This window comes from Aethalodelphis obliquidens, unplaced genomic scaffold, assembly GCF_003676395.1.
Source record: "Aethalodelphis obliquidens isolate GAN/ISIS:26980383/991018 unplaced genomic scaffold, ASM367639v1 scaffold17, whole genome shotgun sequence".
Classification (NCBI taxonomy): domain Eukaryota; kingdom Metazoa; phylum Chordata; class Mammalia; order Artiodactyla; family Delphinidae; genus Aethalodelphis; species Aethalodelphis obliquidens.
Window position 1 is genome coordinate 21,056,578 of NW_020837961.1, and position 26,469 is coordinate 21,083,046.

The 26,469-nt window shown below is 39.6% G+C and overlaps 1 protein-coding gene across 1 annotated transcript in view; it reads right to left on the minus strand.

Annotated features, from left to right (window-relative positions):
• RNF150 (ring finger protein 150) overlaps positions 1 to 26,469 on the minus strand; it is a 238,526-nt gene that overhangs the window by 66,865 nt on the left and 145,192 nt on the right. The window contains exons 2-4 of the mRNA XM_027117053.1: positions 18,367 to 18,617; positions 7,689 to 7,760; positions 6,196 to 6,278 (exon numbers count right to left, since the gene is read on the minus strand). Of these exons, the coding sequence (XP_026972854.1) occupies positions 6,196 to 6,278; positions 7,689 to 7,760; positions 18,367 to 18,617 (406 nt within the window). The remainder of the gene's footprint in view (positions 1 to 6,195; positions 6,279 to 7,688; positions 7,761 to 18,366; positions 18,618 to 26,469) is intronic.

A 26,469-nucleotide genomic window follows, 5' to 3' on the forward strand; every position in this document is an offset into this window, starting at 1 on the left:
CTCGCTAAAAAAGTACCCGGAGGGCTTCCCTGGTGGCACAGTGGTTGAGAGTCCGCCTGCCGATGCGGGAAACACGGGTTCGTGCCCCGATCCAGGAAGATCCCACATGCCGCGGAGCGGCTGGGCCCGTGAGCCATGGCCGCTGGGCCTGCGTGTCCGGAGCCTGTGCTCCGCAAAGGGAGAGGCCACAACGGTGAGAGGCCCGCGTACTGCAAAAAAAAAAAAAAGTACCCGGAGGGCTTCCCTGGTGGCGCAGTGGTTAGGAGTCCGCCTGCCGGTGCAGGGCACACGGGTTCGTGTCCCGGTCCAGGAGGATCCCACGCGCCGCGGGGCGGCTGGGCCCTTGAGCCATGGCTGCTGAGCCTGCGCGTCCGGAGCCTGTGCTCCGCAGCGGGAGAGGCCACAGCAGTGAGAGGCCCGTGTATCGCCAAAAATAAAAAATAAAAAAACATAAAAAAGTACCCGGAGTCCAGCCAATCTAGCTGGATAATTAAAAATAGACTTATCAGAATGAATGACTAAGGGGCAGGAGTAGAAACAGGGAGATCAGTGAGAAGGCTACTTCAGAAAGCCAGGAAAGAATGGATGGTGGTAATGATGTTAGGAATAGTAATAGGATAGTAACAGTTCTAATAATAATGGTAAGAGTAACATCATATTAGTATTGTAATAATAGCAATAATAATAATACCAGATATATACAGAATTATCATTCACTATCAGGTTTCGAATTGAATACGTAAAAATCAATTTTTAGCTAGCTAACTTAAATTAGATTCTTGAATCAAAACTAGGTTCCTTCACTGACATTTTCTTCTGTTAATAAAAAATCAAGCCTAAATTAAAACACACACACACACACACACACACACACACACGCACAACTCCAGGCTGGGGGAATGGAGAGTTATTGTTTAATGGCTACAGAGTTTCAGTCTGGAGATGAATGTCCTCATGGTGGCACAATAATTTGAATATAGTTTATGCCACTGAAATATAAATGTAAAAACAGTTTAAACGATCAACTTTATGCTATATATATTTACCACGCCCCCCCCCCCCCCCCCGCCTTCCAGAATGCTCTACCAGGTAAGCTTGCTCAGGACAAAACTGAATCCTGTTGTGAAGAGGGCGGAGCCCAACAAGCCATGGACCTGCAGAGCTGCTCACTGATCTGGACTCCCGGCTCCGAAATACGCACCAAGTCCTGATTAAAAGGGCAGCCAGTGTCCACAGCACTTGCCTCCTATGGTTTCCCCCCAAGAAGCACTATTTACAAAACGTAACTACAGGAGCTAATTTGTAATCAGGAGAATTTTGTATAGGAACTGGTGAAAAGTTGGAGGCACGGCTACCAAAGACAATGACTTGAGCACTGGAGGATTTTATCTGTAATCCAACTGTGACAATAACAAGCCAGCAGGACATGCTGCCTCCATGGGGCCATTAGTACCCAGCCGAACTCTGTCGTCTGTCAGAAACTGCTTTTCTGTCTCTCTAGGGGGCTGGGGATGATGCAATTTGAATAGCTCATGGATGGGTTACTATGGAATGAGCTAAGGCGAGTTAAGACACATTCCAGTTTTACCCCAGAGGACAATTCTGACTGGCCCATGAAAAGACCCCGATTCTTTACGCGGGCCTCTCACTGTTGTGGCCTCTCCCCTTGCGGAGCACAGGCTCTGGACGTGCAGGCTCAGCGGCCGTGGCTCACGGGCCCAGCCGCTCCGCGGCATGTGGGACCTTCCCAGACCGGGGCACGAACCCCTGTCCCCTGCATTGGCAGGCGGACTCTCAACCACTGTGCCACCAGGGAAGCCCTGTGGAGCCTTTCTTAACTTCCCTGTGCCTGGTATTAGTTCCTCCAAAATTTTAATTCATTTTGCTATTACTGCTGCATATATGTCACTGTGTATTGTGATGACTTATTTGAATTCCTATCTCTCCCTCACTAGCCTGATTTCCTTTACAGCAGGGAACATGCCATTTATCTTTTCATTTCTGGTACTTCACACTATTCCTTGTATACAGTTGCTACAAAAGAAATATTTGTTGTTTTGAATAAAACATTTAGTTACTAAAAAGGTTATGGCAAGGGCCTGCTTGTTGCCAAGGAGCTTTCATACTTTTTCCTAAATTGTGGGGAGAGTTTGCAAACAAAGGAAAAGACAGTAGTAGAAACTAATATCTTCCCCAATTAGTGATAACGCTTTAGTAATAAATTAGAGATAGGAAAGAATTGTATAGGCACGTAGAGAAAGGACGTATACATTGCTTTGTTTTTAAAAATTGACAAACATGTAGAGAAAGGATGCATACACTGCTTTGTTTTTAAAAAATGACAAACAAGGACGTTTGCTCTGCCCAAGGGGATCACACTCTTTCTGAGATAGGGCGTTTGCAATTGGGTAAATAGTTTGAGATGAATAACCGTTGAAGGACAGTGGGGACACCATAGGGTAAAAGCCGAATGAGAATGAGAGAGCCCAACTTCTTCTCTGGACAAGAGAAGACAACAGAACTTCAATAAGATATCTTTTGTGGCTAAAAATCATAATCGCAAGTACAGATCCTAGTCACACAAAACAGCCCTAGAATGCAGTCGTTGTATGTTTTGGCATAGGTATGCTACGGCAAAACCACAGCTCCTTGGAAAATATCTTAGTGGTGTATTAGGATCAAATCCAAACCACCGAAGTTAGACCTGAGATGTTTTGTGTGCTGTTGTGGTCCCTCCCTCACATGAAACGTGGGTGTCCAGGCTCACCCAATGGGGAAGCTTGCCTCCAAGGGCTAGAGAAGGACCCTGACAAAGAAAGGACAATGGGGGAGAAATGGCACCTGAATATGTGCACAGTTTAACTTTATTCATCACCATGACTACAAATAAAGAGGAAGAATCACTTATTAATTCAGCCTAATTTGTGCAAGTGTCTTCAAAAGGGAAGAATGATTTTGAAAAAGTCATGGTACGAGACTGGGTGATTTGGAAAGACACCCGAAATGGCAACCATAGAGAAGAGAGGCACCCAGCATGTCAGGAGTTAGGAGGCCACCGAAAAGAGTGTGAGAGAAGAAAGACAATACGCTGGAACATTGTTTGAAACAGTTTTTACTCCAAGGAGATGCAAAGAATTCTGTGGATGAGTCAGCCTGGAAATAATTGGTAAGAGAGACTATAAAGTTCATAGGAGCAAAGGCTTAATAATACCCCAGAGGAAATTATCTAGCAAAAAAGCAAATGCCAGTGCATTTGTTTGATAACATCCATTAGTGCCAACTGTCTGGCAGAAACCAGCAACAGGCATAAATATCTTGATTTTAAAAGCCACATGGAAAAACTGGAGAACTCTTCAAAGAGTAGGCCTGTGTGTCTAGTTTAAGATCAAACAGCAACTACAACCTGAGTTTGGTAATGCTCGATGTATCTGTTATTTAAAGCAGGGCCCACAGGAAGGAAATAAAAGCAGATGTACAGTGAGGAACCTGAAGCAAAAAGAATCAAGAAATGAGCTGAGAAGCAAATGATGATGTAAAAAGGAGGAGCCTGAGGCCAAACTACATTGGCCTAGGGCAAGTGTTTGCATAAATAAGATTAAACTTCCTAAAGTTTTTTTTTTTGGTGACAAGTACTAACGTGCTACTTTTGTCTTTGTTAAAATTTCTAAAACATATACTATAAAAGCAGATCTGGAATAATATATCATGACAATTTAAATACTGCTAAAGCAATGTAATTTGTCATAATTAAAAACTGAAATCAGCTAAATGGTCCGCAACAGGGGCCTAGTAAATTACATTGTGGTACATCTGTGACTTAGATATTATGCAACCTCCAGCAATTATATGCAGTAGCATGAAATATACTCATGAAAGAGCTCTAACTGAACAAGCTATTTTATACAGTATGAATGATGGAGCTAAAGTAAGCCTATATATAGTTTTTTTTTCTTTTACTGGAGTAAAATTGCTTTACAATGTTGTGTTAGTTTCTGCTGTACAATGAAGTGAATCAGCTCTATGTATACATATATCCCCTCCCTCTTGGACCTCCTTCCCACCACCCCCCATCCCACCCACCTAGGTCGTCACAGAGCACCGAGCTGCACTCCCTGAGCTATACAGCAGGTTCCCTTAGCTAACTATTTTACACATGGTAGTGTATTTATGTCAAACCTAATCTCCCAATTCGTTCCACCCTCCCCTCCCCACACTGTGTCCACATATCTGTTCTCTACATCTACGTCTCTATTCCTGCCCTACAAATAGGTTCATCTGGACCATTTTTCTAGATTCCATATATATGTGTTATTGTACAATATTTGTTTTTCTCTTTCTGGCTTACTTCACTCTGTATGACAGACTCTAGGTCCATCCACATCTCTACAAATAACCCAATTTCGTTCCTTCTTAGGGCTGAGTAATATTCCATTGTATATCTGTGCCACATCTTCTTTATCCATTCACCTATCGTTGGACACTTAGGCTGTTTCCATGTCCTGGCTATTGTAAATAGTGCTGCAATGAACATTGGGGTACATGTGTCCTTTTGAATTATGGTTTTCTCAGGGTATATGCCCAGTAGTGGGATTGCTGAATCATATGGTAGTTCTAATTTTCGTTTTTTTTTTGTAATTACTTTTGTAAAGTTCTTTGGATTCTCAAGGAAAAGATGCTATTTACCTTTTATTTTAGCTTTGGATATTTTTTATTAGTAGGAGACTCACAGGGCTCTAAGCCAGCTCCAAAGAAAAGGAGAATCAAGACTTTCCTTGTGCATAGGTATGAGGCTTTATAAAACTCTTAATAAAATGCTGCAGAGAGGAAAGATGCTAGCGGGAGAGGCTGTCTGTAGTTCACATGCTGCCATTCTTGGCCAGCATTTCTAGAAGTCACCAAGCAAATACCAAGTATCATGTCTAGAGAGAGAATTTATCTATAGTACCCTCACATGAAGGATGCTGCCCAATTTATGATTTGTTCTTAGAGACAGTCAACCATCTATAAACTAAGGAAAGGGAATCCCACCTGAAGGCTTCAGCTGGGGCCACCAGAGTGCGCTTTCCTCAGGCTCGTTTTCCTACTGATCAATTTGCCTGAGAGCATTTCAAGCACAATCCACTCCCCTTGGAGTGTCTGCATCTATTTGAGTATCTTGTTCCTTTTTGTCACTTTGAGATTATTAAACTAAGTCCTCTAAGGCATATCCTATTTCTTTTGTGTTTCTAATAAATAGCTCTTAACATCACACTGTTTTATGACCGAATGGATTGTTTTATATCTTGGTGGTGACTGTGTTCTACTTTATTTCCTTAAATACTGTTAGAATTTTTAAAGCCAGTATTTCTAAGTGAAGGCTCTTTAAGGCAGTATTTAATTTTTATTTTTAGGACACCTGCACAGATGCAAAAACACTAAAAAAGCTTTAGGCACCTTTAACATATTTTATTTTATTGAAATATTTAAATTTATTTAATGTTAATAAATGTAATATTTATTTTAATGTTATAAAATGTAATTTTAATATTTACATTAATAAATGTAAATATATTTTAAGGTATAAAAAGAATCTAGACACCTTAACGGTGAATTTCACTTGAGAGAGAGGGATTAGGGTTCTAAGAGAATCACCAGTTGGCAGTTTTTCCAACTACACATGCTGGCATCCGCCCCTAGATTCTAGAAGTTTGGGGGTGATGGTCACATTCTCTTCTTGTCAATAAAAAATAAGGGGGAATGAAATCTGCCTTTGGCTTCCTAGTCCCTCCTGACTGTATTCTGGTTTGCTGATCCCTTCATGATCATTCAGAAAACATTTTTAAGAGTATTATTTTAATTAAAATAGCACGTGTAAAAGCGAGTATGATTCTGAATATCATAGATCTGTTGTTAAAAGAAACTTGAACTTGGAGCTACATCATCAAACTGTGTACATGAGATCCTAGGTCATAGCAGTAGTCTCCTCCCTTCGGTGAGAAGAGGATCGGAAAAATATTTCTGATGTCACAAGAGAAAATGGTTTCAAGGAGAAAGGTTATACAAAAAGAATGAGCTTGTCGGTGGTTTCTTATTCGAATACGGCACCATTGGGGAAGACTGACCTTGCAGGGCTAGGCCGAGCAGGTCGGAGCCAGTGAGGCTAGCAGACACTCTCCACACACGCCCCAGTCAAAAGCAGGCAGCCTAGCCACTCACCGGCAGGGCAAGATCCGGACCACATCGTTGGGCTTGTACCCTTCAATACAAACTGCACAGTTGTCAAAATCAGGCTCGGTTTCCTGCAACAGAGACAGCACAGGTGAGCCTGCTTTCCTACCTTCAACTCCGGTAAACACACAAATAACAAGCCAAAGGAGAGCTTGCCTGGAGCAAGGCTTTCAACTGTCTCGGCACCAGTTTTCTTAATCCATAATTTATTGTACACTGGTTTAGTTTCTATTCCTTCCAACCTCCACTTTCTGTTTCCGGGTTCCACTGCAAAAGCTTTTGTGAGGGAACGGTTTTTTAATGTACCATTACTAATAATGCTACTTATTATAATCGGAGGTGACATAGCAAAGTCTCGAGGATGAGAAATACTATTCATGGAGAATTGTCAAAATGATATTTAATCTATCCATTCCTCGGAAATCTAATTTATACAACTCGTAAAGAATGGTTCCAGCTTTCTTTTCAAGTACATAAATCTCTTTCAACACCCCATAATACATTACTTATGTAATAGTCCTTGTTCTTTTATTATCCTGTTTGAGGATAAAAAAGTAATGAAAAAATATACTTTAAATTTAGTGATACCTTTAAATGAATTTTATCCTATTAAGCTCAACGGTATTTTTATATAGTTGAAAAACTGCAGCACGTAATTAGCGAGACTGATCAATTATTCATACTGGAGACAATACCGTATACAAGTAGAGTTGTGAACCTCTTACGATGCCCCAAGGAGCCCCAAACCCATGTACTGCAATTCACTGCTCTAAAATTTCTCCTGGGGGAAAAATTCTCCTGGGGAGAACAGAGGCCTTGAGAGGCTTGTGGGCCTAGACTGGCCTACTTTGCGGTCCTTCCTTAAGATATGCTTCTGCTTTGGGCTTTATGTCATCATTCTACAGCTAGAGAGACTGTTGCCTTGACGTTGGGGTTCTAGAAACTCAATTTCAGAGGGACTAAATATGCTTCTTGCATTTGCTGCAGACTCAAGTGGAGGACATCACTCAGCACATAACAATCTTCCTTGCAAGGATTCATGGAAAAACTTTCTCAAGCTGTAATACCAGCAACGGCCATTTTGTTTTTATCTTGTGGGACACTGGAATAAGGTAATTAGATTTGTTTGAATATAGTTTCCCTCTTTGCATTGGCTTGCTGGAGAGCCCCAACTTAAATTTTGGGACCCATTTCTGCTATATGTTTCAGGTAATGCGTGTGTATACTGATTTCATCCTGGTTGCGTCTACTTTTCCTATACCTACTTTTCAATTCTTCCTCCAACTACTTTGTTGTCCTATAGTATGCATTTTATAAACTGCTTTAAATTATGTTAAACAATGATGGGTATAATAACAGATGTTCACAGGAGAACTATTAGTATGTATTTCCCTTTCTCATCTTCTTTTCCACACTGGCTGCTAGGAAACTCGGACACTTCTCTGAATAGCTCCTTGCCAAAAAAGAAAAGAGGCTGTTACCTTGTCACCCTTCTTGATGGTCCTGACCTGGAGCTTGCTGATTGCTTTCTTTGCTGCATCTCCCAGTCGGCGCTGAAAAACCAAAAGCTGCTTGTTAGTAATAAAGACTTGTAATTCTTAACTTTGTGTCTGATAGCATTCAGTAAACCAGGGCAGCTGTGTCTGAAATCATGCACAAGTAGAAGGCATGTTAATGAAGATGGCTGGAAGAGACAGGGCAGTGATACCTGTGCAAAGGGACTTGACTCATCGCAGTCTACTAAAGAGCTCTGTCATGGAGAGAAGCTCTTCATGCCTGAGGTTAAGCAAGTGGAATACGACATGGAAGGATCCTGCCCCACAGTGACTCCAGCGCAGGTCACATCCATGCAGATTAGCAAAACAAACAAACAGTTCCCTAATTTGTCACTCCGGCCACTCAGTTTGTGACATGGAGATAGCCAATTTGGAGTAGTTGGAATAATCTCTATCTCTTGTTCACAGGGTATATTGTGTATTCCTTTCAATTTGGAATTTTTAAGCAATTTCCTTTGCTTATCTAGACCCAACTTAGGTTTATATTTGGTCTGTACTATCCTATCCCATCACCTTGTTACATGCCAATTTCACCTCTTTTGTGTGTGTTTAAGTGTGAGTGTGCACATAGGAAAATACATAAATCATACATATTCAGTTTAGCAAATAGTTATAGAGCAAACTCCTGGGTAACCATCGTCACCCACGTTAAGAAATAATATATGATGCACTTCTTTTTTTAATAGAGGAAGTTAGTATCCTAATGCACCCTACAATAATACAATAATAGGGTCATGAGGAAGAATGGGAGAGGAAGAGGGTGGGGAGAGAATTACGTTTTAATCTGTCGAGGAAAAAAATAGTTTGCTTGTGCGCTTATGAGTTTTCCACATACTGTAATCTTCTCAGGTATGTGTATTTCTAGTCTGTAACAGAAGTGTATTTGCAGCACTGAAACATATTTGAAGGACTAAGATAAATAGGGCAAACATTTAAAAAGAATCATCATCTGCTTTCACTAATTTTGTTTCTTTTGGAAATAAAACTCTAGCTTCTTTCTTTTCTTTAAAGTAGTGAGCATATACTAATGAAGAGTTCATTTAGCCTCAGTACCGTGCTAAAGCTTTGTAAGCTATATCACTATTATCCTTACAACAGCTCTATGAGAAAAATACTATTTTATAGAATGGAGACTTAAAGAGCTTAAGTAAATTGTCTAATATCATAGAGTTAGTGACAGGTCAGTCAGAATCTGAGTAAAAATTAAGTCTGAATTTAAAACCAAAGCTAAATTACCCCTCTCATTTTTTTCACCAATTACCCAGTCCACCGACCAGGCAGTCGGCCAATCACCAAACACCTACCCAGTCAGCCAGCAGCTAGCCAGCCAGCCAACCTACTAATCAGCTAGCTAACCAACCAACATCTAGCCAGCCAGCCAGCCAACCAGCCATTCAGTCAACCAGCCAAGCAACTAACCAATCAGCTGACCAACCAATCAAAATCTATTAAGTACCTGTGATACGGCATGTCCCTAAGCACACCCCAATTAGAGTAAATAGGTAGAAGAGGACATGCTTCCCTTGTTAATTCATTTTGCTCTTTGATATTCTGTCCTTAGTTTCTAAAATAATTACTGGCATTTTTAACAGAAAAGTAAGCCTTGGTTGTTTCCTAAAAGGAGACCAACATACACTTGCGACCTATAAAGAAATCCATGAGTATTGAGCAAACTAAGGTGGTGGGAAAAACAGGAAGAGGCTATAATGATAAATACCAAGGGGGAACATACAGTGAGAGGAAAAGAAAAGAACTGAGATGAAACTAAACAGGATGCAACTCTCTTTCCTTTCCTCTTCCTCTAGCTGGTGCCTAACCATCCTTTGGTCTTAACTCAAGCTACTTCCTCAGGAAGCTCCTCCCTCTTCTTCCAGGAGAGAGGACCCCTGGAGGCCAGATCCTCACAGCTCCTTGTACCTTCGCTTCATGGCACTGTCACAACATTTGCAGGTTGATGTTTATTTTGATGATCAACTCCCGTTCTACTTCGCTCAAGTGAGCTCCCTGAGTGCACAATTGGGTTTATTTTTGCTTCCCCTTGTGTCCCCAAGCACCTAGAATAAAGCTGCCTTCAATCAGTGACCCGTGATCATTCCACACGTATCTCGGATCACTTATATTGTTCCAGGCCTAGCTCTGGGTTTTGAAACAATGGTAGTGAAAAAATACATACACTTTCCTGCTCTCTGCAGCTTACTATCTAATGGAAACTCCATAAAGGGTTGATAAGTGAATACAATCTTAAATCCAGAGATTTTTTAAAAGCATGAAATACAACCTGAGAAATTCAGCCAGTTAATGGGAAAATTTATGGAAAACTATAAGTAATACATGTGATAAGGTAAGCAAAGCTTACCTATACCTCTTTTTTTTTTGCGGTACGCGGGCCTCTCACTGTCGCAGCCTCTCCTGTTGCGGAACACAGGCTCCGGACACGCAGGCTCAGTGGCCATGGCTCACGGGCCCAGCCGCTCCGCGGCATGTGGGATCTTCCCGGACCGGGGCACGAACCCGTGCCCCCTGCATCGGCAGGCGGACTCTCAACCACTGCGCCACCAGGGAAACCCACCTATACCTCTTTTGAGGAGGAAAAGGATTGTGTTTTGGTAGGGATTAATGAAGGATATGAAAATCTTCCCTGTCAGGGGAAAAAGAGATGATCTAGATACATGGAAAATATGGAAAAACCAGCTTCTGAGATATAGATGATAACTATGGGATCAGGGAAAAGCACTGTAAAGTTTAAAAAAATGCTATGACCATTTGCATGTAGCCAAATTTTGTCAATATAGGCATGTCTCTATTTCTTCTTGAGTGACATGAAAATCAGAAATACTGACTTTTGAATAAAGATGATTGTCCCACTTTCAACTATTTTCACACTAGTATTATTGGATTTCCAAAATGCAAACTAATGACAGAAGCCCATAAACATTCTTAATAAAATGGCCCAAATAAGGAAGTTGTTGCTCTTGTAGTTGGTCTCTTCTGTCTTTGGGATTTTAACTGCACCGACTATAAATGAGAGGGAAAGCTACAGACCTTGCTCAAACCAAGTCTTGTATGTAGTTGAGCAGAGAATCTAGGGACTGGAGCAGAAGATCATCACAAAACAGACTCTTTCCTAGAAATGCAGAGTGATGTGATGCTAATGGAAGACTTAGGGACCACCTCAGGTAGATGGAGGGACCACCTTGGGCAGATAGGGACCTCCTCAGGTTTGTACAGACCTGTTGTTTCAGGCAGGGATTCCTATCCCTTCTCCAGGATGCTCCTATAGATGTCCTCTAACCCAACCAGATCCAAATCATATTATACTTTTCACTGAAAATTGTCAGGAGTTGAGCCATCTTGGTAATTAGATTTACTCATCAATTTGATTGAAACAGATATAAGAAAATATTTACCAAGGTTACTGGTTCCTTGACAACAATGAAGGTAAACAGCTTTATGGAAAATAAACACACAGCCATTTATTAGAAGAATAAAGTCTGACATAAACACCAACAAGGATAGTAAACAATGACAGACTCCAATCCAAGATGTATAATTTAGTTATCTCCTAAATACTTAAGAAACTGAGAAAAATAAGACATTTCCCTCTAGTTCCCCTCTGTGTTATAAACAGAAATGCAGTCAAGGTGAGAAAAAACTAGGACTAAGGATGCCAAAACACAGCATCCAAATCGAGTTTATGGGGCTTCCCTGGTGGCGCAGTGGTTGAGAGTCTGCCTGCCGATGCAGGGGACACGGGTTCGTGGCCCGGTCTGGGAAGATCCCACATGCTGCGGAGCAGCTGGGCCCGTGAGCCATGGCTGCTGAGCCTGCGCGTCCAGAGCCTGTGCTCCGCAACGGGAGAGGCCACAACAGTGAGAGGCCCGCGTACAGCAAAAAAAAAAAAAAAAAAAAAAAATCGAGTTTATGTTCTTCTTATCTCATTTGGTTGAATAATTCTGTATCATCTTTGCCTCTTTTTTTTCCCGACAGCTATATTTTCTAATCATGATTACTGTCATCATCAACACGACCAAGTGGAAAAATAACTAAGCGTCCTTATGTTCTAGGTGAAGAGAGGCCATTATAGACATAAACAGAGTTGGTCCCAGTCATCTGGATGCTCATGTGGCCACAGGTGACTCAGCCACTTCCCGCACTTGCTCTAATACATAATAATGATTCTCCTGGGCCTGCTTGATGGGACAGAAACCATTGCACAGCAAGTCCAATCAATTTCTATGATGCAAATCACCCCTCCATCCACTTAGAAATATGGATAAAAGAATTAGACTCCTTTGGTGGCCATGGTGACTCCACAGCGTAAGGACTTAAAGCTGTTTGTGCACACAGGGCATGAGGTAAAACCATCAGTATTATTTTGGAGGGGGGAGGAGGTGTTGTAGAGGAGAAGGCAATGGCTTGGGAGTAAGAAAAGCTTTTAGTCCTCTTTCTGGCACTCACTGACTGTGTGACTTTGGCCAAGTCACTTAAATATTCTGGACCTTAGTTTCTTTTATTAGTAACCTTAGGTATGTAAAGTCACGTCATTTCCAGCTTTACCAGCTCATCATTGTCATCCGCTCAGAACAGAACTGGGAGGCAAAGATCCTTTGAGACCTGAATTATCGAAACACAGTAAATCAACGGCTAATGACCTCACTGAATACTTGCTCTCTATCCCCTGAGGACAGCGCAGCATCCATCAGGGACCACTTTGGTTCTCGCTCTTTAGTAGACAGAAGCATCTCCACTTATAGACCCTTCCTGGATGCAGCATGCGGGACCTCTGTTCCCCGCCCAGGGATCAAACCCGTATCCCCTGCATTGGGAGCACACAGTCTTAACCACTGGACCACCAGGGAAGTCCCCATTCCCACTTTATATGTGAGGAAATCTAGGCACAGAAAGGTGAAGACCCACATAAGACCATACCACTAGAAACTGCCAGGGTAAAGATGTGGATCCAGACCTGACTCCAAAGCTGTGTGTTTAACTATTGCCTTGCACTGGCACTATCTTGGTATAGTTGCTTTAGGAAACATGGCACTCCGGCCAAATCTCCTTCTCCACTTTAAACTGTGGCCCATATTCTCCATGTCATCATCTACCTCGCTGTGAGGTTACTAACATAAAGAACATCTAGCAAATCTTACTCTGTGAGAAACTGCAATGAAATGATCTGAAAAGGCTAATGATTGTGTAAGATGACGGTGACTTTCCTCTAAGTGTGATCTCCACCAAGCCAAGCAGAGACTGAGGTACGCTTCTGGCTAATTCAAGTTCAGTCTCTCTATCACACACCTGAAAGGTTAGATACTTCACCAATGTAACATTAATGCCTTTGATATTCCATTTCAGACTGTGAGCCTCCATCTAACCTGAGAGTTACTCTTTCTGAAGGGCCAATAGTGCTTCAATAAAAATAAATGACTTCAGTTCACCTCATGGTTAGTACAGCTATAGCTTATGCAGCTGTAACTTTCCGCTGAATGGAACGAAGCACTGCCCATCAAAAGAAAAATATTTTTCTAAGGGAAATTATATAGTCTTATTCCACTCATAAAAGGGCTAAAGTATGGTGTCTATTTTGATCAAGAAACAGTGCTAACTTTCAGCATGATCCAAATTCACTGCGTAACCTGAAGGTAACATCCTGTAATCAAGGAAGGGAGCAGAGTAAACACTTAAACCCCATCCACCTCTAATTTGTTTTTCACATACATCACAGAGTATGCATAGGCCAGGACAGAAATGCAATCTCTGTCTACCGGCACAAAGTGAACTAGCAATTGAAATAGTTACTCAACCAAGTCAAGCCTAAAATTTCATCCTTACCTCAATTTCCCAATGATTGCTTGGGTTATCTATAGACGCAAAAAGATAGGGGTACCATTTCTATTGATCATTGTTGGATCAGCTGGAAAGTGTCTTTGCAATAACTGATTTATATCTGTATGGTTTCTTCAAACGTAACCCTTAGGAACCAGTGGAACTGAACATATTTGTTCTATATCTAGTTTCACTGCCTTGTGTCTAACTGGTAATAACTGTCCGCTTAAATTCCAGAATATTCAGTAAAAGTGGCACAGTTGGAATTGTATGTAATCGTTATGGAATCTATATGATAGTAATAATGACACCCTTCACTGAGAGCTTTGCAAGTGATTGATCATGTTCAGGGACTTTAAAATAGAAGATACATTAAGCCATTTAATCCTCACTATAACTATAAAAAGAAGGTATATTCCCATTTAGTTTAGAAAACTACAGCACAAAGTATCTTGTCCACTTGTGGTAAGTGGTGGAAACCAACTACTAGGTAGCCACCAAAAATCATGTTTCAAAGATTATTTAATGATGGGGGAAATGCTCACCATTTAATAAAAAAAGAGAACACAAACTTACTTGTCTTACATGTGTGTCTGTATCTCATGCATACATAGAGACATATACGATGACATTTTACTGAATATATATATATATATATATATATATATATATATGGGCTTAAAATTCTGAAAGGTAATGTACTCAACTGTTAACAATTCAGTAAGGTGATGAGTGATTTTGTCTTCTCTTTTAGTATTTTTCTATGATTGCCAAAATTTATTAGAATAAACATGCATCATTTTGAGAGTCAGAAAAAAGCAATAAAAATGTTTAAAAAAATTGTTCCAGAAGCTATAGAAAATTTAAACAGACAAATTTCCATAAAATAAATAAAAAGTCCAAGAGCTGTCCTCCTAAAACAACTTAGAATTTATTGGCTTACAAAAAGTTCTATAATACTTCAAGGATCAGCGAATTCCAGGGCTGTTTAAAATGCTCTAGAACTGGGCTGTCCGATGGGGCTTTCTATGATGATGAAAGTGTCCTATCTATGCTGTATCTATTCTAGTAGCCACTAGAAATGTAGCTAGTATGACTGAGGAGCAGAATTTTACATTTTATTTTATTACAATTAATTTAAATTTAAATAGTCACGCATGGCTAGTGACTACCATGTTGGACACTGCAACTCTGGACTACAGAAAATGGAGGAAAATTTGCAAAATCTTCTTATAAAACCAGTATAGCCCTTACCTAAACATGATAAAAATGTAAACTATGGACAAATTTCACATGTGAATATCAAGGTAAAAAATAAATAATGTACCACATAAGATATGATCAAAACAGTCTAGCACACATCAGAGGATTAGCATGTACTGGAAATTCAGGATGGTTCAATATTAGGAAATCCATTAATTTAAACCACTCCTATTAATAGATCAAAAGAGAAAACCCAGACTACAGCTCTTGCAAAGGCATTTGTTAAAATTAAAAGTACATTCTTGATTAAAACTCTGAATAAAACAGGACTGTGTTGACATTTATACAACATGTTAAATATATGTCTGAACCTAGAAGACTGCATGGGGAAATAATAAAATTGAGAAATGATAAAAACGATCCATTAAACTCAGAATGTTCCCATTAAATACTGAATGAAGAGTAATATGTTCACTATTACTACTATTACTTTAGTTGATTCTGGAGGCACAAGTCAGTGAAGTTAGATAATAGAGAAAAAAAGGAGTTTTAAAATTTGAAAGAAGTAAATTATCATTGATTGCATATTATTAGTATAATCCTGATAAACTGATACAAACAATCACAAGTACCACAGTGTAGTGGTTAAGAGCATACACTCTGAAGCCTTGCTGTTGGTTCAGCTGCTGTCTCTATTAGTAACAGGCTGTGTGACCTTGGGCAACTTATTTAACCTCTGTTTCCTTCTCTGTAAAATGAAGAAAACAGAATTATCTGCTATAAGCCTATTAAGTAGGTTAAGTATGTAAATATATAGAGAGCTCTTACAACATGCCTACACTTAATATATACTATATAAGATCACTATTATTAAGGTAATAATAATAATTTAAAATGATAATAAATTATAAAATACATAAATTACTAAATTATAATAATGTACAAAATAAACATAAAAAATCAAAAGACTTCCCATATGAAAAAGGGGATTTCATTTATAATTGCAACACAGTGACCTAGGAATAAACATAAGAAGAATGTGCAAGATTAAATGAGGATAGTTGGAATGCTGTTAGGGAATAAAAAGAATAATTGAATAAAGGGAAAACATATACTACACTTTGATAGGAAGATTCAACATCAGTAGGTTATAAACTCCTTCTAAATTATTCTATAAATTAAAAACCTAGCTAAAAGTGATTCTAAAATCATGCAAAGATAAACACGAAAAAAGTGAAAGAGCAATGAAAGAAGATTAGCATGAACAGATATGAGACATTATGGTGCTAAAACATTCAAAACAGTATGATATTGGAATGTGAATAGACAGATTAAAGCTACATTTTATAGAGCATAGAAATAGAACTGAATACATATGGGGCTTTAATATATGCTAGATGGGGAGGGTTCTGCATACGAGAAGGAAAAGATTAATTATTCAATAAATACCAGTTACAAAAACTGGTAGGCAATCTGAAACAAAACTAATGTTGGCTCTGTACTTGATTCCTTACACTGAAATAAGTTCTCTGTAGATTAAAGTTTAATCATAAAAGTGAAATTAAAAAAGCAGTGGATGAAACCATGAGATACTGTTTTTCTATAGTCTTGGGCTATAGAAGATCTTATTACATAAAACTCAGGAGCTATAAAAATTGATAAATTCAGTTATGTAATACCCCCAAATTTCTGCATGGTAAAAAGCTCCAAAGATAAATCAAAGACAACAACAACTTGGGAGAAAAAAAATGGAATCTGTAGGATTCCCCAAAAAAGGGTTAACTGCTCTGACCAGTAAAGAGCTTATACACACCAGTACGATGTGACCAACAGCTCAATTGAAAAGTGGTCTAATAATGTAAGCAGATACTTCATAGAAAAAAAAAAATCACCTTTTTCTATTTTATGTTATTTGTGATAAGAAAAATGTGATACCATTTTTAACTTATTAAATTGCATACAACAAAAAAGCTGTAATATTCATTTGGTGAGGATATGCGTAAGTAGTGGTTGTCATTAGTATATTGTTGTATATGTTAGTATAAGCAGTATTAAATTAATACTCTACTGCATGAATGTCATTTATATTAGTATAAACAGTATTACTATATTGTTGGTTAATGTATAAATTGGTTCAACCTTTCTGGCAGACAATTTGGCAGTATCTATTATAGTTTAAAGTACACATACTATTGCCCTAGCTATAAAACTTCCAGAATTTACCATACAGATATACTCACAAATGTGTTGTGTCATGTGTACATGTTTGTGTGTGTGTGTGTGTTTTGTTTTGTTTTTTGGTAAGAGAAAACATTTGGTAAGAGAAAACATTAATAGGAGCTGGTTAAATAAATGCGGCATATGCAGAAAATAAAGCATTATATAGCATACCTCGTTTTACTGCCCTTCACAGATACTGTGTATTTTACAAATTGAAGGTTTGTGGCAACCCTGCATTGAGCAAATCTATCGGCACTATTTTTTCTGGTAGCATTTGCTCTTTGTGTCTCTGTGTCACATTTTGGTAATTCTCACAATACTTCAAACTTTTTCATTATTACTATATTTGTCATGGTGATCTGTGATCAGTGATCTCTGATGTTACTATTGCAACAAGATTACGATGAGTTGAAGGTTCAGATGATGGTTAACATTTTTTAGCAATATTTTAAAATTAAGGTACATACATTGTTTTTTTAAGACATAATGTTATTGCACACTTAATAGACTATAGTATAGGGTAAACATAACTTTTATGTGCACTGGGAAACCAAAAGATTCCTGTTGACTCGCTTTATTGAGATGTTTGCTTTATTGCAGTGGTCTGGAATGAAACCTGCCATATCTCCAAGGTCTGCCTATACAGTTATTAGAAATGAGAAGGCAGCTTGGATTGAGTGTTGATAAGAATTAATCTCCAAGATGAAGTGAGAAGTACAGGTACAGAGTTAAGTGTGCTATCATTTGTTTAAAAACACACATATACACATACACACACGTTTGTAAGCATATAAAATATCCCTGGAAGGGAAGATATTCCAAGGAGAAGAACTGCTTAATTGAGGGACAAACATGGGAAAGCAATTACTTTTCACCGTATACCATTTTGTACCTTTTTCATTTTATACTATGTGTAGGCACTGTCTGTTCCAAAATTAGTTGTTTTTTAAAATACCTTTTATTTTTTGTCTCCTTCTGTTCACAAGGAGGACATCCTGGCTCTTTCCACATTATGTTGATACAATTAGCATAATCTCAGCTCCCTTCCTCTTTCTCCCTTTATTTTGTTCTTAAATAAGTAAATAATTGTCCCCCAAATGAGCAATAGGAACGTGGGACAAAGCACTTCCATGTTACAGAACGATGTTAGCAAAACATCAAAATATGTGTACCTGGAAAAGATCTGAAAAACTATACAGTAAATGTTAACAGTGTTTATCCTGAGTGGGGGCATCATAGGTAATTTTGGTTTTGGTCTTGGTATTTTCTGTGATTTCCAAAGTTTACACAATAATATGTCTTATTCTGGTAATAATTTTTAAGTTTTTTCTTTTTTTAACTTTCTGCTACTCACCTGGTTCCTGTCCCTGGCATTTGCATATCGAAACCTCTGGATATAATAGAAGACCAGCCAGGCGAGGGAAATGATCATCAAGACGATGAAGGAGATGGAGACAAACACAACCGAGGTGCGGCTCACGTATTTCTGCAAGTTCCGGGTTCCGATGGTGATGTACATCGTCACGGTGATGTTTCTCTCCAGCAGGCTTACTATCTCCTTCCCTTTGGGCTCAGGAATCATTATTGCCACGATGTCTTCTACACCTGTTGTGAGAGGGACAACAGGGTAAGCGGATGAGAGAAAGAGAAAATCACAGTGAAATGTCTGGACAAAGGAACAGGCACCAAATAACGACACTTCTTTCAATGATTCTATGCCAGATCGAACAGCCAAGTCTAATTCTCAGATCTAACAGCCCGAAATGGAGTTGATTTTCTCTCTCTTCAGCTACCTTGGGGTGCTGCTATCTTGTATGAGAAAAGAACCTAAAACAAACTCGTGATTTTGGTACCAGCGAGGTCATGATGGTGCTACTTTCTAGCCCCCTATGGTGGTGTTGACCCTGGTGTAGTAAAGGGTAGACCCTTCCCAACCGGCCTAGGTTACAGTTCTATGTTGCATTTCACAGATCCCCCCGAGGAGGGGAAAAAGCACTTTGTACCCCATGGCAAAGGATAAAATGCCCAGTTTTATGTCATCTGTCTCTGAGTTCTCTCTTTCCCATGGACACTAGGGGTACTCAATTACAGATTTCTACTAATCACTCCCAAGGCAGTTTTCTCCTACAGTGAGTACCGAAAGCAACCCCAAAGTGTATTAAAACATAGTTGATTTACAACATTATATTAGTTTCAGGCATACAGCATCGTGATTCCGCATTTTTATAGATTATTCTCTATTATGAGTTATTACAAGATAATGACTATAATTCCCTGTGCTATACTATACGTCCTTGTTGCTTATCTATTGTGTACCTAGTAAGTAGTTTGTATCTGTTAATCTCATACCCCTAATTTGCCTCTGCCGCCTTCTGTCTCCCCTTTGGTAACCACAAGTTTGTTTCCTATATCTGTGAGTCTGTTTCTGCCAAAGGAGTCTTCTTAACAAGCTCTAATACGACCTGCCAACATAAAATAATGGTCTCAGAATTATCTTCTGCTTATTTTACCTAACTCAATATAAACAGTTTGTGTATTCTCACGCCAAGCAAAGGGAGGATAGAGGCTGTATGGATCGTTCCAGGATGGTTTTACCTCCGCTCTCTAATACTCTCACCGCCAAGTGTCTTACTGGACACTTTGAAGCAGAAGTGGTACCTTTCTTCAGTCTGAGTTATCTGGGTCATTGTCCCTGTCCTTCAGGACACTCTGAGGCACAGTCTCTTGGTGGGGAGTTCAGGGGCCTCTGTAAGGGGTCTTTAGTAAGGATTTGATATTAGCTCCAAATGAGCCTACTCGACATGCCACTGTGGCTGACGCACAGATTAGAACATCAGTTTCACTAGGATAGTTCTCAGGGATCACCCCAATTCAAACCCATGCCTGCAACGTTCTTCATGGGCCCCACTTCGACATGGAAATATCCTATTACTTGGGGTTACTACAAATTAAAGTGCAAATTCACAGTTAGGGTATAGATTCTGGACAAAAGTAAACACCACTTCAGCTGCTTAAAGCCGGCCTTATTCACGTGCTGAGGTCAGTCAGCGAGACGGAACGACCAGATTATATCTGTTCAGGGTGTTGCAAGTCTCTTAGAAGTTATTTAGGGCTTTCACTTGACCTTGATTCTATGCAGTTTTTCCATCCTAAATTCTTTGATGGTATTTCACTTAGGCTGAATGAATACTTTTAAAAGCTAACTAGATACAATGGTGTCTGTGTATGAGACAACAATTATATGATTTTTTAAATTCCTAAAACCTTTGCACTGGCTCAACTGTAAAATCACAAAACTACACAGTGTTTAGATTTGGCTGTTATTTCTGGGAATTACTGAAACTGATGGCTTAGACTTCAACTTTGCAGAATTTACCGACAATTCTGATGCTTGTTCTCTCATCATGTTTACTTCAGCTAATGGTTGCATGGGGTCTGAGGTTTCGTGAGGAATTAAAGCTGCTGGAAGGTTTTGTCTCTATAGAAATATGATCCTCTTTGCATACTGGACTAATCTGGTCTGATGAAGCTCATCCCAGTGCTGTAGGCACTTTGTAGATATTTAATCAGTGACAGAATCCTAAGTTTTCATTTTATTTTTTTATTTATATTTTTTATGTGTGTCTATTCAAGGCTCCAGAATGAGACTTTTTTTTTTTTTTTTTTTTTGAGGATGAGATCTTCGGGTTATTTATATAAGACTCTGTATGCTCAGACTTGGACAAGTTTTATACTTTTTAGTAGTCAACTTATCAATGTATTCCTCTATGGCATCGTTTCGATACTCTGCTTAGGAAGCTCTTCTCCACCAAAGATGATAGAAATACTCATCTAAAATTGCTTATCGAAACCTTAACTGTAGTTTTATTTTTCCATTTAAATCTTGAACAATCTGAATGTGATTCAATAACAACACATTTATTGAGCTCCTATAATGTGCTGGGCAGAAAGGAGACAGATAGGATGCAATTTATTTTTCCTCTAAATTCTCAGACATATATTGTTGTCTACTTTTGGATTTATTTTTTTTTTATTGTAAGATGAGTCTATCTTTCGCTGACCAATACCAGGCTCTTTGGGTTGTGGAGCTGTTAACATATTTACTATTTGGTAGCCTAACCCTTTCTTCACCAATTTCCACCCCTCCTGGCAAAACAATGCTCCTGTTATCTCCTTAATTATATTAAGAGACCATAGAGAGTAACAGTGAAGAATTGCGCTCTGGAACTGGACAGCTTTTTCAAACTTCAGCTCAGCATGTTTAAAATAGGCAACCAGAAATGCAAATCAAAACTACAATGAGGTATGGCCTCACACCAGTTAGAATGGCCATCATCAGAAAATCTACAAACAACAAATGCTGGAGAGGGTGTAGAGAAAAGGGAACCCTCTTGCCCTGTTGGTGGGAATGTAACTTGATACAGACACTGTGGAGAACAGTATGGAGGTTCCTTAAAAAACTAAAAATAGAATTACCATATGACCCAGCAATCCCACTACAGGGCATATACCCAGAGAAAACCATAATTCAAAAAGACAGGGCTTCCCTGGTGGTGCAGTGGTTGAGAGTTTGCCTGCCGATGCAGGGGACACGGGTTCGTGTCCCGGTCTGGGAAGATCCCACATGCCGCGAAGCGGCTAGGCCCGTGAGCCATGGCCACTGAGCCTGCGCATCCGGAACCTGTGCTCCGCAATGGGAGAGGCCACAACAGTGAGAGGCCTGCGTACCACACACACACAAAAAAAAGACACATGCACTCCAATGTTCACAGCAGTACGATTTACAATAGCCAGGTCATGGAAGCAACCTAAATGTCCATCGACAGATGAATGGATAAAGAAGATGTGGTACCTACAGACAATGGAATATTACTCAGCCATAAAAAGGAATGAAATTGGGTCATTTGTAGAGACGTGGATGGATCTAGAGACTGTCATACAGAGTGAAGTCAGAAAGAGAAAAACAAATATCGTATATTAACACATATATGTGGAACCTAGAAAAATGGTACAGATGAACTGGTTTGCAGGGCAGAAATAGAGACACAGATGTAGGGAACAAACGTATGGACACCAAGGGGGGAAAATGGTGGGGGGTGGGGTGGTGGGATGAATTGGGAGATTGAGATTGACATGTATACACTGATGTGTATAAAATGGATAACTAATAAGAACCTGCTGTATAAAAAAATAAATAAAATTCTAAAATTCAAAAGAAAAAAATAGGCAACCAAATTTTGGATATCCACAAAATTTTAAATTACCCATCACCCATTTATCAGGACATGAGAAAACATTTTCTCTTCCTATAAAGTATAATTAGCTACTTTAACGCATTTATTTTAAACTTATGTGCTTAGTTACACTACCTGTGTTGTTCATCCCACTGTTGTACTTTCATGATATATGACATCCACTTGAAAAAACAGTGAAAATGGAAATGGGGCGGTTCTTTTCATCTGGACCTCAACCGTATTCATCTTTAATATTCATAATGAATTTCTAGGGCTGATGATGGTAAAAAATAGATGGGATTCTGGGATATTTCTCCATGCACTTTAGGCTATTACTGTGCGTGATAAAAAGAGATACTGAGGGTATCCACTTATCCCAACAGAAATAGTCATTAAGAATTTAGGTATTTAGGGTGTCCAAAAATGGTACAAAGTGGACTTGATGAATTATCTGAGCAGTCTGATCAATGCACAAAATCCAGGACCAAAAGCTGCTATAGGATCTAATCTGTCCAAATAAGACATGTGCACCAATGTGAGTTTTCAGACAATTCCCGGATCTTTGCTTCATTTTGAAGATGCAGCTAGCGTCCCAGAGAAGCCAGCAGATTCTCCCCAGGTAGGTTGTAGTGTAATTGCTCTGAGGGTGTATGTGAGGAGGGAGCGAGGGGAGAAGTGGGGGTGATGGGGGAGAGTGCGCTGAAAGCCCTGCTGAGAGATGTCCTCAGAGTTCAGTGCTGCCTTAAGCGTCTAATCCATGACACACAGGAGGCTCTGAGGCTCGGGGAAGAGAAGTTAACAAAAAGCATATTTTGTATGGGTAAAATCTACAAAGAGGTCCTGCTCTTTGGGCAATTCTGTGTATACTCTGACTCCTAGTCGCCGTAATACAGAGTGTCTCTTTTTGCAAAATGAAGTCCGCCTACCATCTAGTTTCCTCCCAAAGGCACTTTCTACTTCTGAGTGATCGCTGCTGTGTAATTATCGTGTATCCCGGAAAAACTCTTCAGCCCTGCGAGAGAACGTGTGACCAGGACACACAGGACCCTGCAGCCAGTAGTTTTAGTGCTTCCTTTTCCCGGGAGAGGGCTTAATTGCCATCATCTAATTTGCTACATGCAGATAAGTAAGGAATCAAAACAAAAGTTCAAAAAGCCAAAGAATGTTGAATAACCAGGAAATCCTTTACTTATGAATTCAAAACCAGGTTGCTTAAACACTGTGTTAATAGAATGTTTAGAAAACCAGCAAAGGGCTAGATATTTTACAGAGCTGGCGGCCCCATGCCTTCCTGTGCATCTTGGAGGGTGATAAGATCCCTCCTAGGTTCATGTGAGCAAAAATCCTTTTTCAATTCTCTGCATCCTCTCTCCCCTAATCCTTACTTTAGTTCCACGGATGGCCCTTTAGAACTTAGTCAACACTAAGCGAAACCTGCAGTTTCCATTTGTAGATATTTTTTATTTATACACTTAATATCTACTTTTTTTTTTAAAAGAGTCAGCTCCTGGGCTTCCCTGGTGGCGCCGTGGTTGAGAGTCTGACTGCCGATGCAGGGGACACGGGTTCGTGCCCCGGTCCGGGAAGATCCCACATGCCGCGGAGCGGCTGTGCCTGAGAGCCATGGCCGCTGAGCCTGCATGTCTGGAGCCTGTTGCTCCGCAACGGGAGAGGCCACAACAGTGAGAGGCCCACGAACCGCAAAAAAAAAAAAAAAAAAAAAAGAGTCAGCTCCTGATTATTATCTATTCTCAAGTGAGATAACGTATGTGAAATGACTTACAAAGCCTGCAAGGTACCATAGAACTGTAAAGTATTATCACTTTCTGCATTAATGTAAAAATTATTTTTAACAAACACAGATGCAAAAATAAAGCACTCACAAATAGATTCCAACCATATAGTAAAAACTCTTCACGACCCAGGGGATTTATCCTAGGAAGGTGAGGGTGATTTAACATTAGAAAATGTGTTAATGATTAGGGGAAGCTCAGTAAAGGATGTACAAGAAGGTTTTGTTTTACAACTTTTCTGTAAGTCTAAAAACATGTACAAAAAAGTTTAAAACTTATTTATAGGTTTTTTATACTTATTGTTTGGTAATGCTTAAGAGTCTAATTAGAGGTTATTTGGTCTACCTCTCTGCATGCGTCTTAACTGAGACAACCAAGCGAGGAGGTGTATTTAGGAGGAGAGTGCCTTGTGTTTGGGTGATCTTGACTCTGGAGAGCCACATGGCAAACCAACCACAGAGGAAGAGAGGCGGGCAGAGAAATCTTCCCCAAAGAGGAGATGAGTTGTGTGTTAAATGGGATAGGGAGGGTGGGAGGGAGGGAGACGCAAGAGGGAGGAGATATGGGGATATATGTATATGTATAACTGATTCACTTTGTTATAAAGCAGAAACTAACACAACATTGTAAATACTCCAATAAAGATGTTAAAAAAAAAAAAAAAAGAGTCCAGGGCTTAGAATGCAAAGAGATGGCTGCCTTGGGCTATTCCTGGCAGAGAATCATAAATTCAAATCCTACAGGTGCCAGGCCAGGAATCTAAATATAAGCCCGGTGAAAAGACAATAGGAAATGAGACGATTTGAGAAGAAAATAACACACATCCATCTAAAGGTTGGTTTGTTTGTTTTTTTTAACTGGAAAGCACCTGGAGTTAGTCTTTGGGCCACTCGTTTTCAATCCATGATAGGTTCAAGAGTTTAAGAGGGAAGAGTAAAAGGATTTTGAGGTGTCTGTCTAGCCCAGCATCAGATGGAAAAGTAGACCAGACTTTATGACAGAAGCCCTATGGAGTACAGAGCTAATGTTCAATGAACTTTGGAAATAAGACCATAGGCCTAGAATATTTTCAAATACAGTTTTTCTGTGTAAATGAAAGTTTGCATGCAGGGAGAAACGAGGGTACCAACTATCAGACTGCCGGTGAATGTCTCACCCCAAACCTTAATACATCACTGTGTGTGCTATATTTTATGCATAAGCACACCCCACAATTCTCTCCATTCCACAGCTTTCCAGGAATTATTCCTGGACCAACAGGGGAGGGAGCCTCAAAAGTAAATAAATTTCAAAATGGTAAAATATTCATTTGAGAAGTGGTTTGAGCACCTAGTGTGAAAACAGGAAGAGTAACAACAGTAAAGAGGTCAAATACATTTTTTTTTTTTGCGGTATGCGGGCCTCTCACTGTTGTGGTCTCTCCCGTTGCGGACGGAGCACAGGCTCCGGACGCGCAGGCTCAGCGGCCATGGCTCACAGGCCCAGCCGCTTCGCGGCATGTGGGATCTTCCTGGACCGGGGCACGAACCCGTGTCCCCTGCATCGGCAGGCGGACTCTCAACCACTGTGCCACTAGGGAAGCCCTCAAATACATTTTTGACAAGAGAATCAGATATGTACATTGAAAATAAGGGCATTACTGTAAACAAGGTACATTATACATCTGAAAAAAGATTTAGATAAACATTTAGAACACTGTGTCTTTCCTTCATTACATCAGTAAAACAAATAAAATTTGATATTTAGTATCTACCAAAGATTCCAGGTTTGTTCCAGAGAATGAAACATTAAAATTCCATTTTTGGGGGGAATTAAAAAAAATGTGTTAATGCGTTTCAGTACATTAACAAATTAAAGGAATACAACATATGATTATCTGGTGTAGCTAGCTGTCCTCCAATATCTGCTCTCTTGCACTTCTATGATATTAGTGTCTCAGATGGGCACGGGCTGTTGAGTGAAAAGCATTAATCATCAGTAGCTCCCTTGCAGCTGGATATGGCTATGCGATGAATATTTGGCCATTGAGATGTTGAGCGGAGATGACGTTTGCTACTCCAAGGTCTTATCCATAAAAGGGCTGAGTATGTGCATCCCAGATCCTCTCTCCTTTTCTCTGACTTAACATGGAGAGATGTAGAGCAGCCAGCTTCTTAGAAACCTAAGCCATATGTTGGGAATGGTACCCATTCTGATCCTTATTAAGAGAAATATATGGAAACTTACTTAATATGATATAAAGTATCTTCCAGAAATAGTACATTAAATGGAAGAAACATTAGAAGTTTTCAATTCAAATCATGAACAAGACAAGGATGAGTCCATATTTAAAGTAGAAGTAATATTTGGTGCAAAGAAACATAGGAATTAAAGTGGTAAATCTTGGAAAGGAAGAGTACAAACTGTCATTATTTGACGGATCACATGACC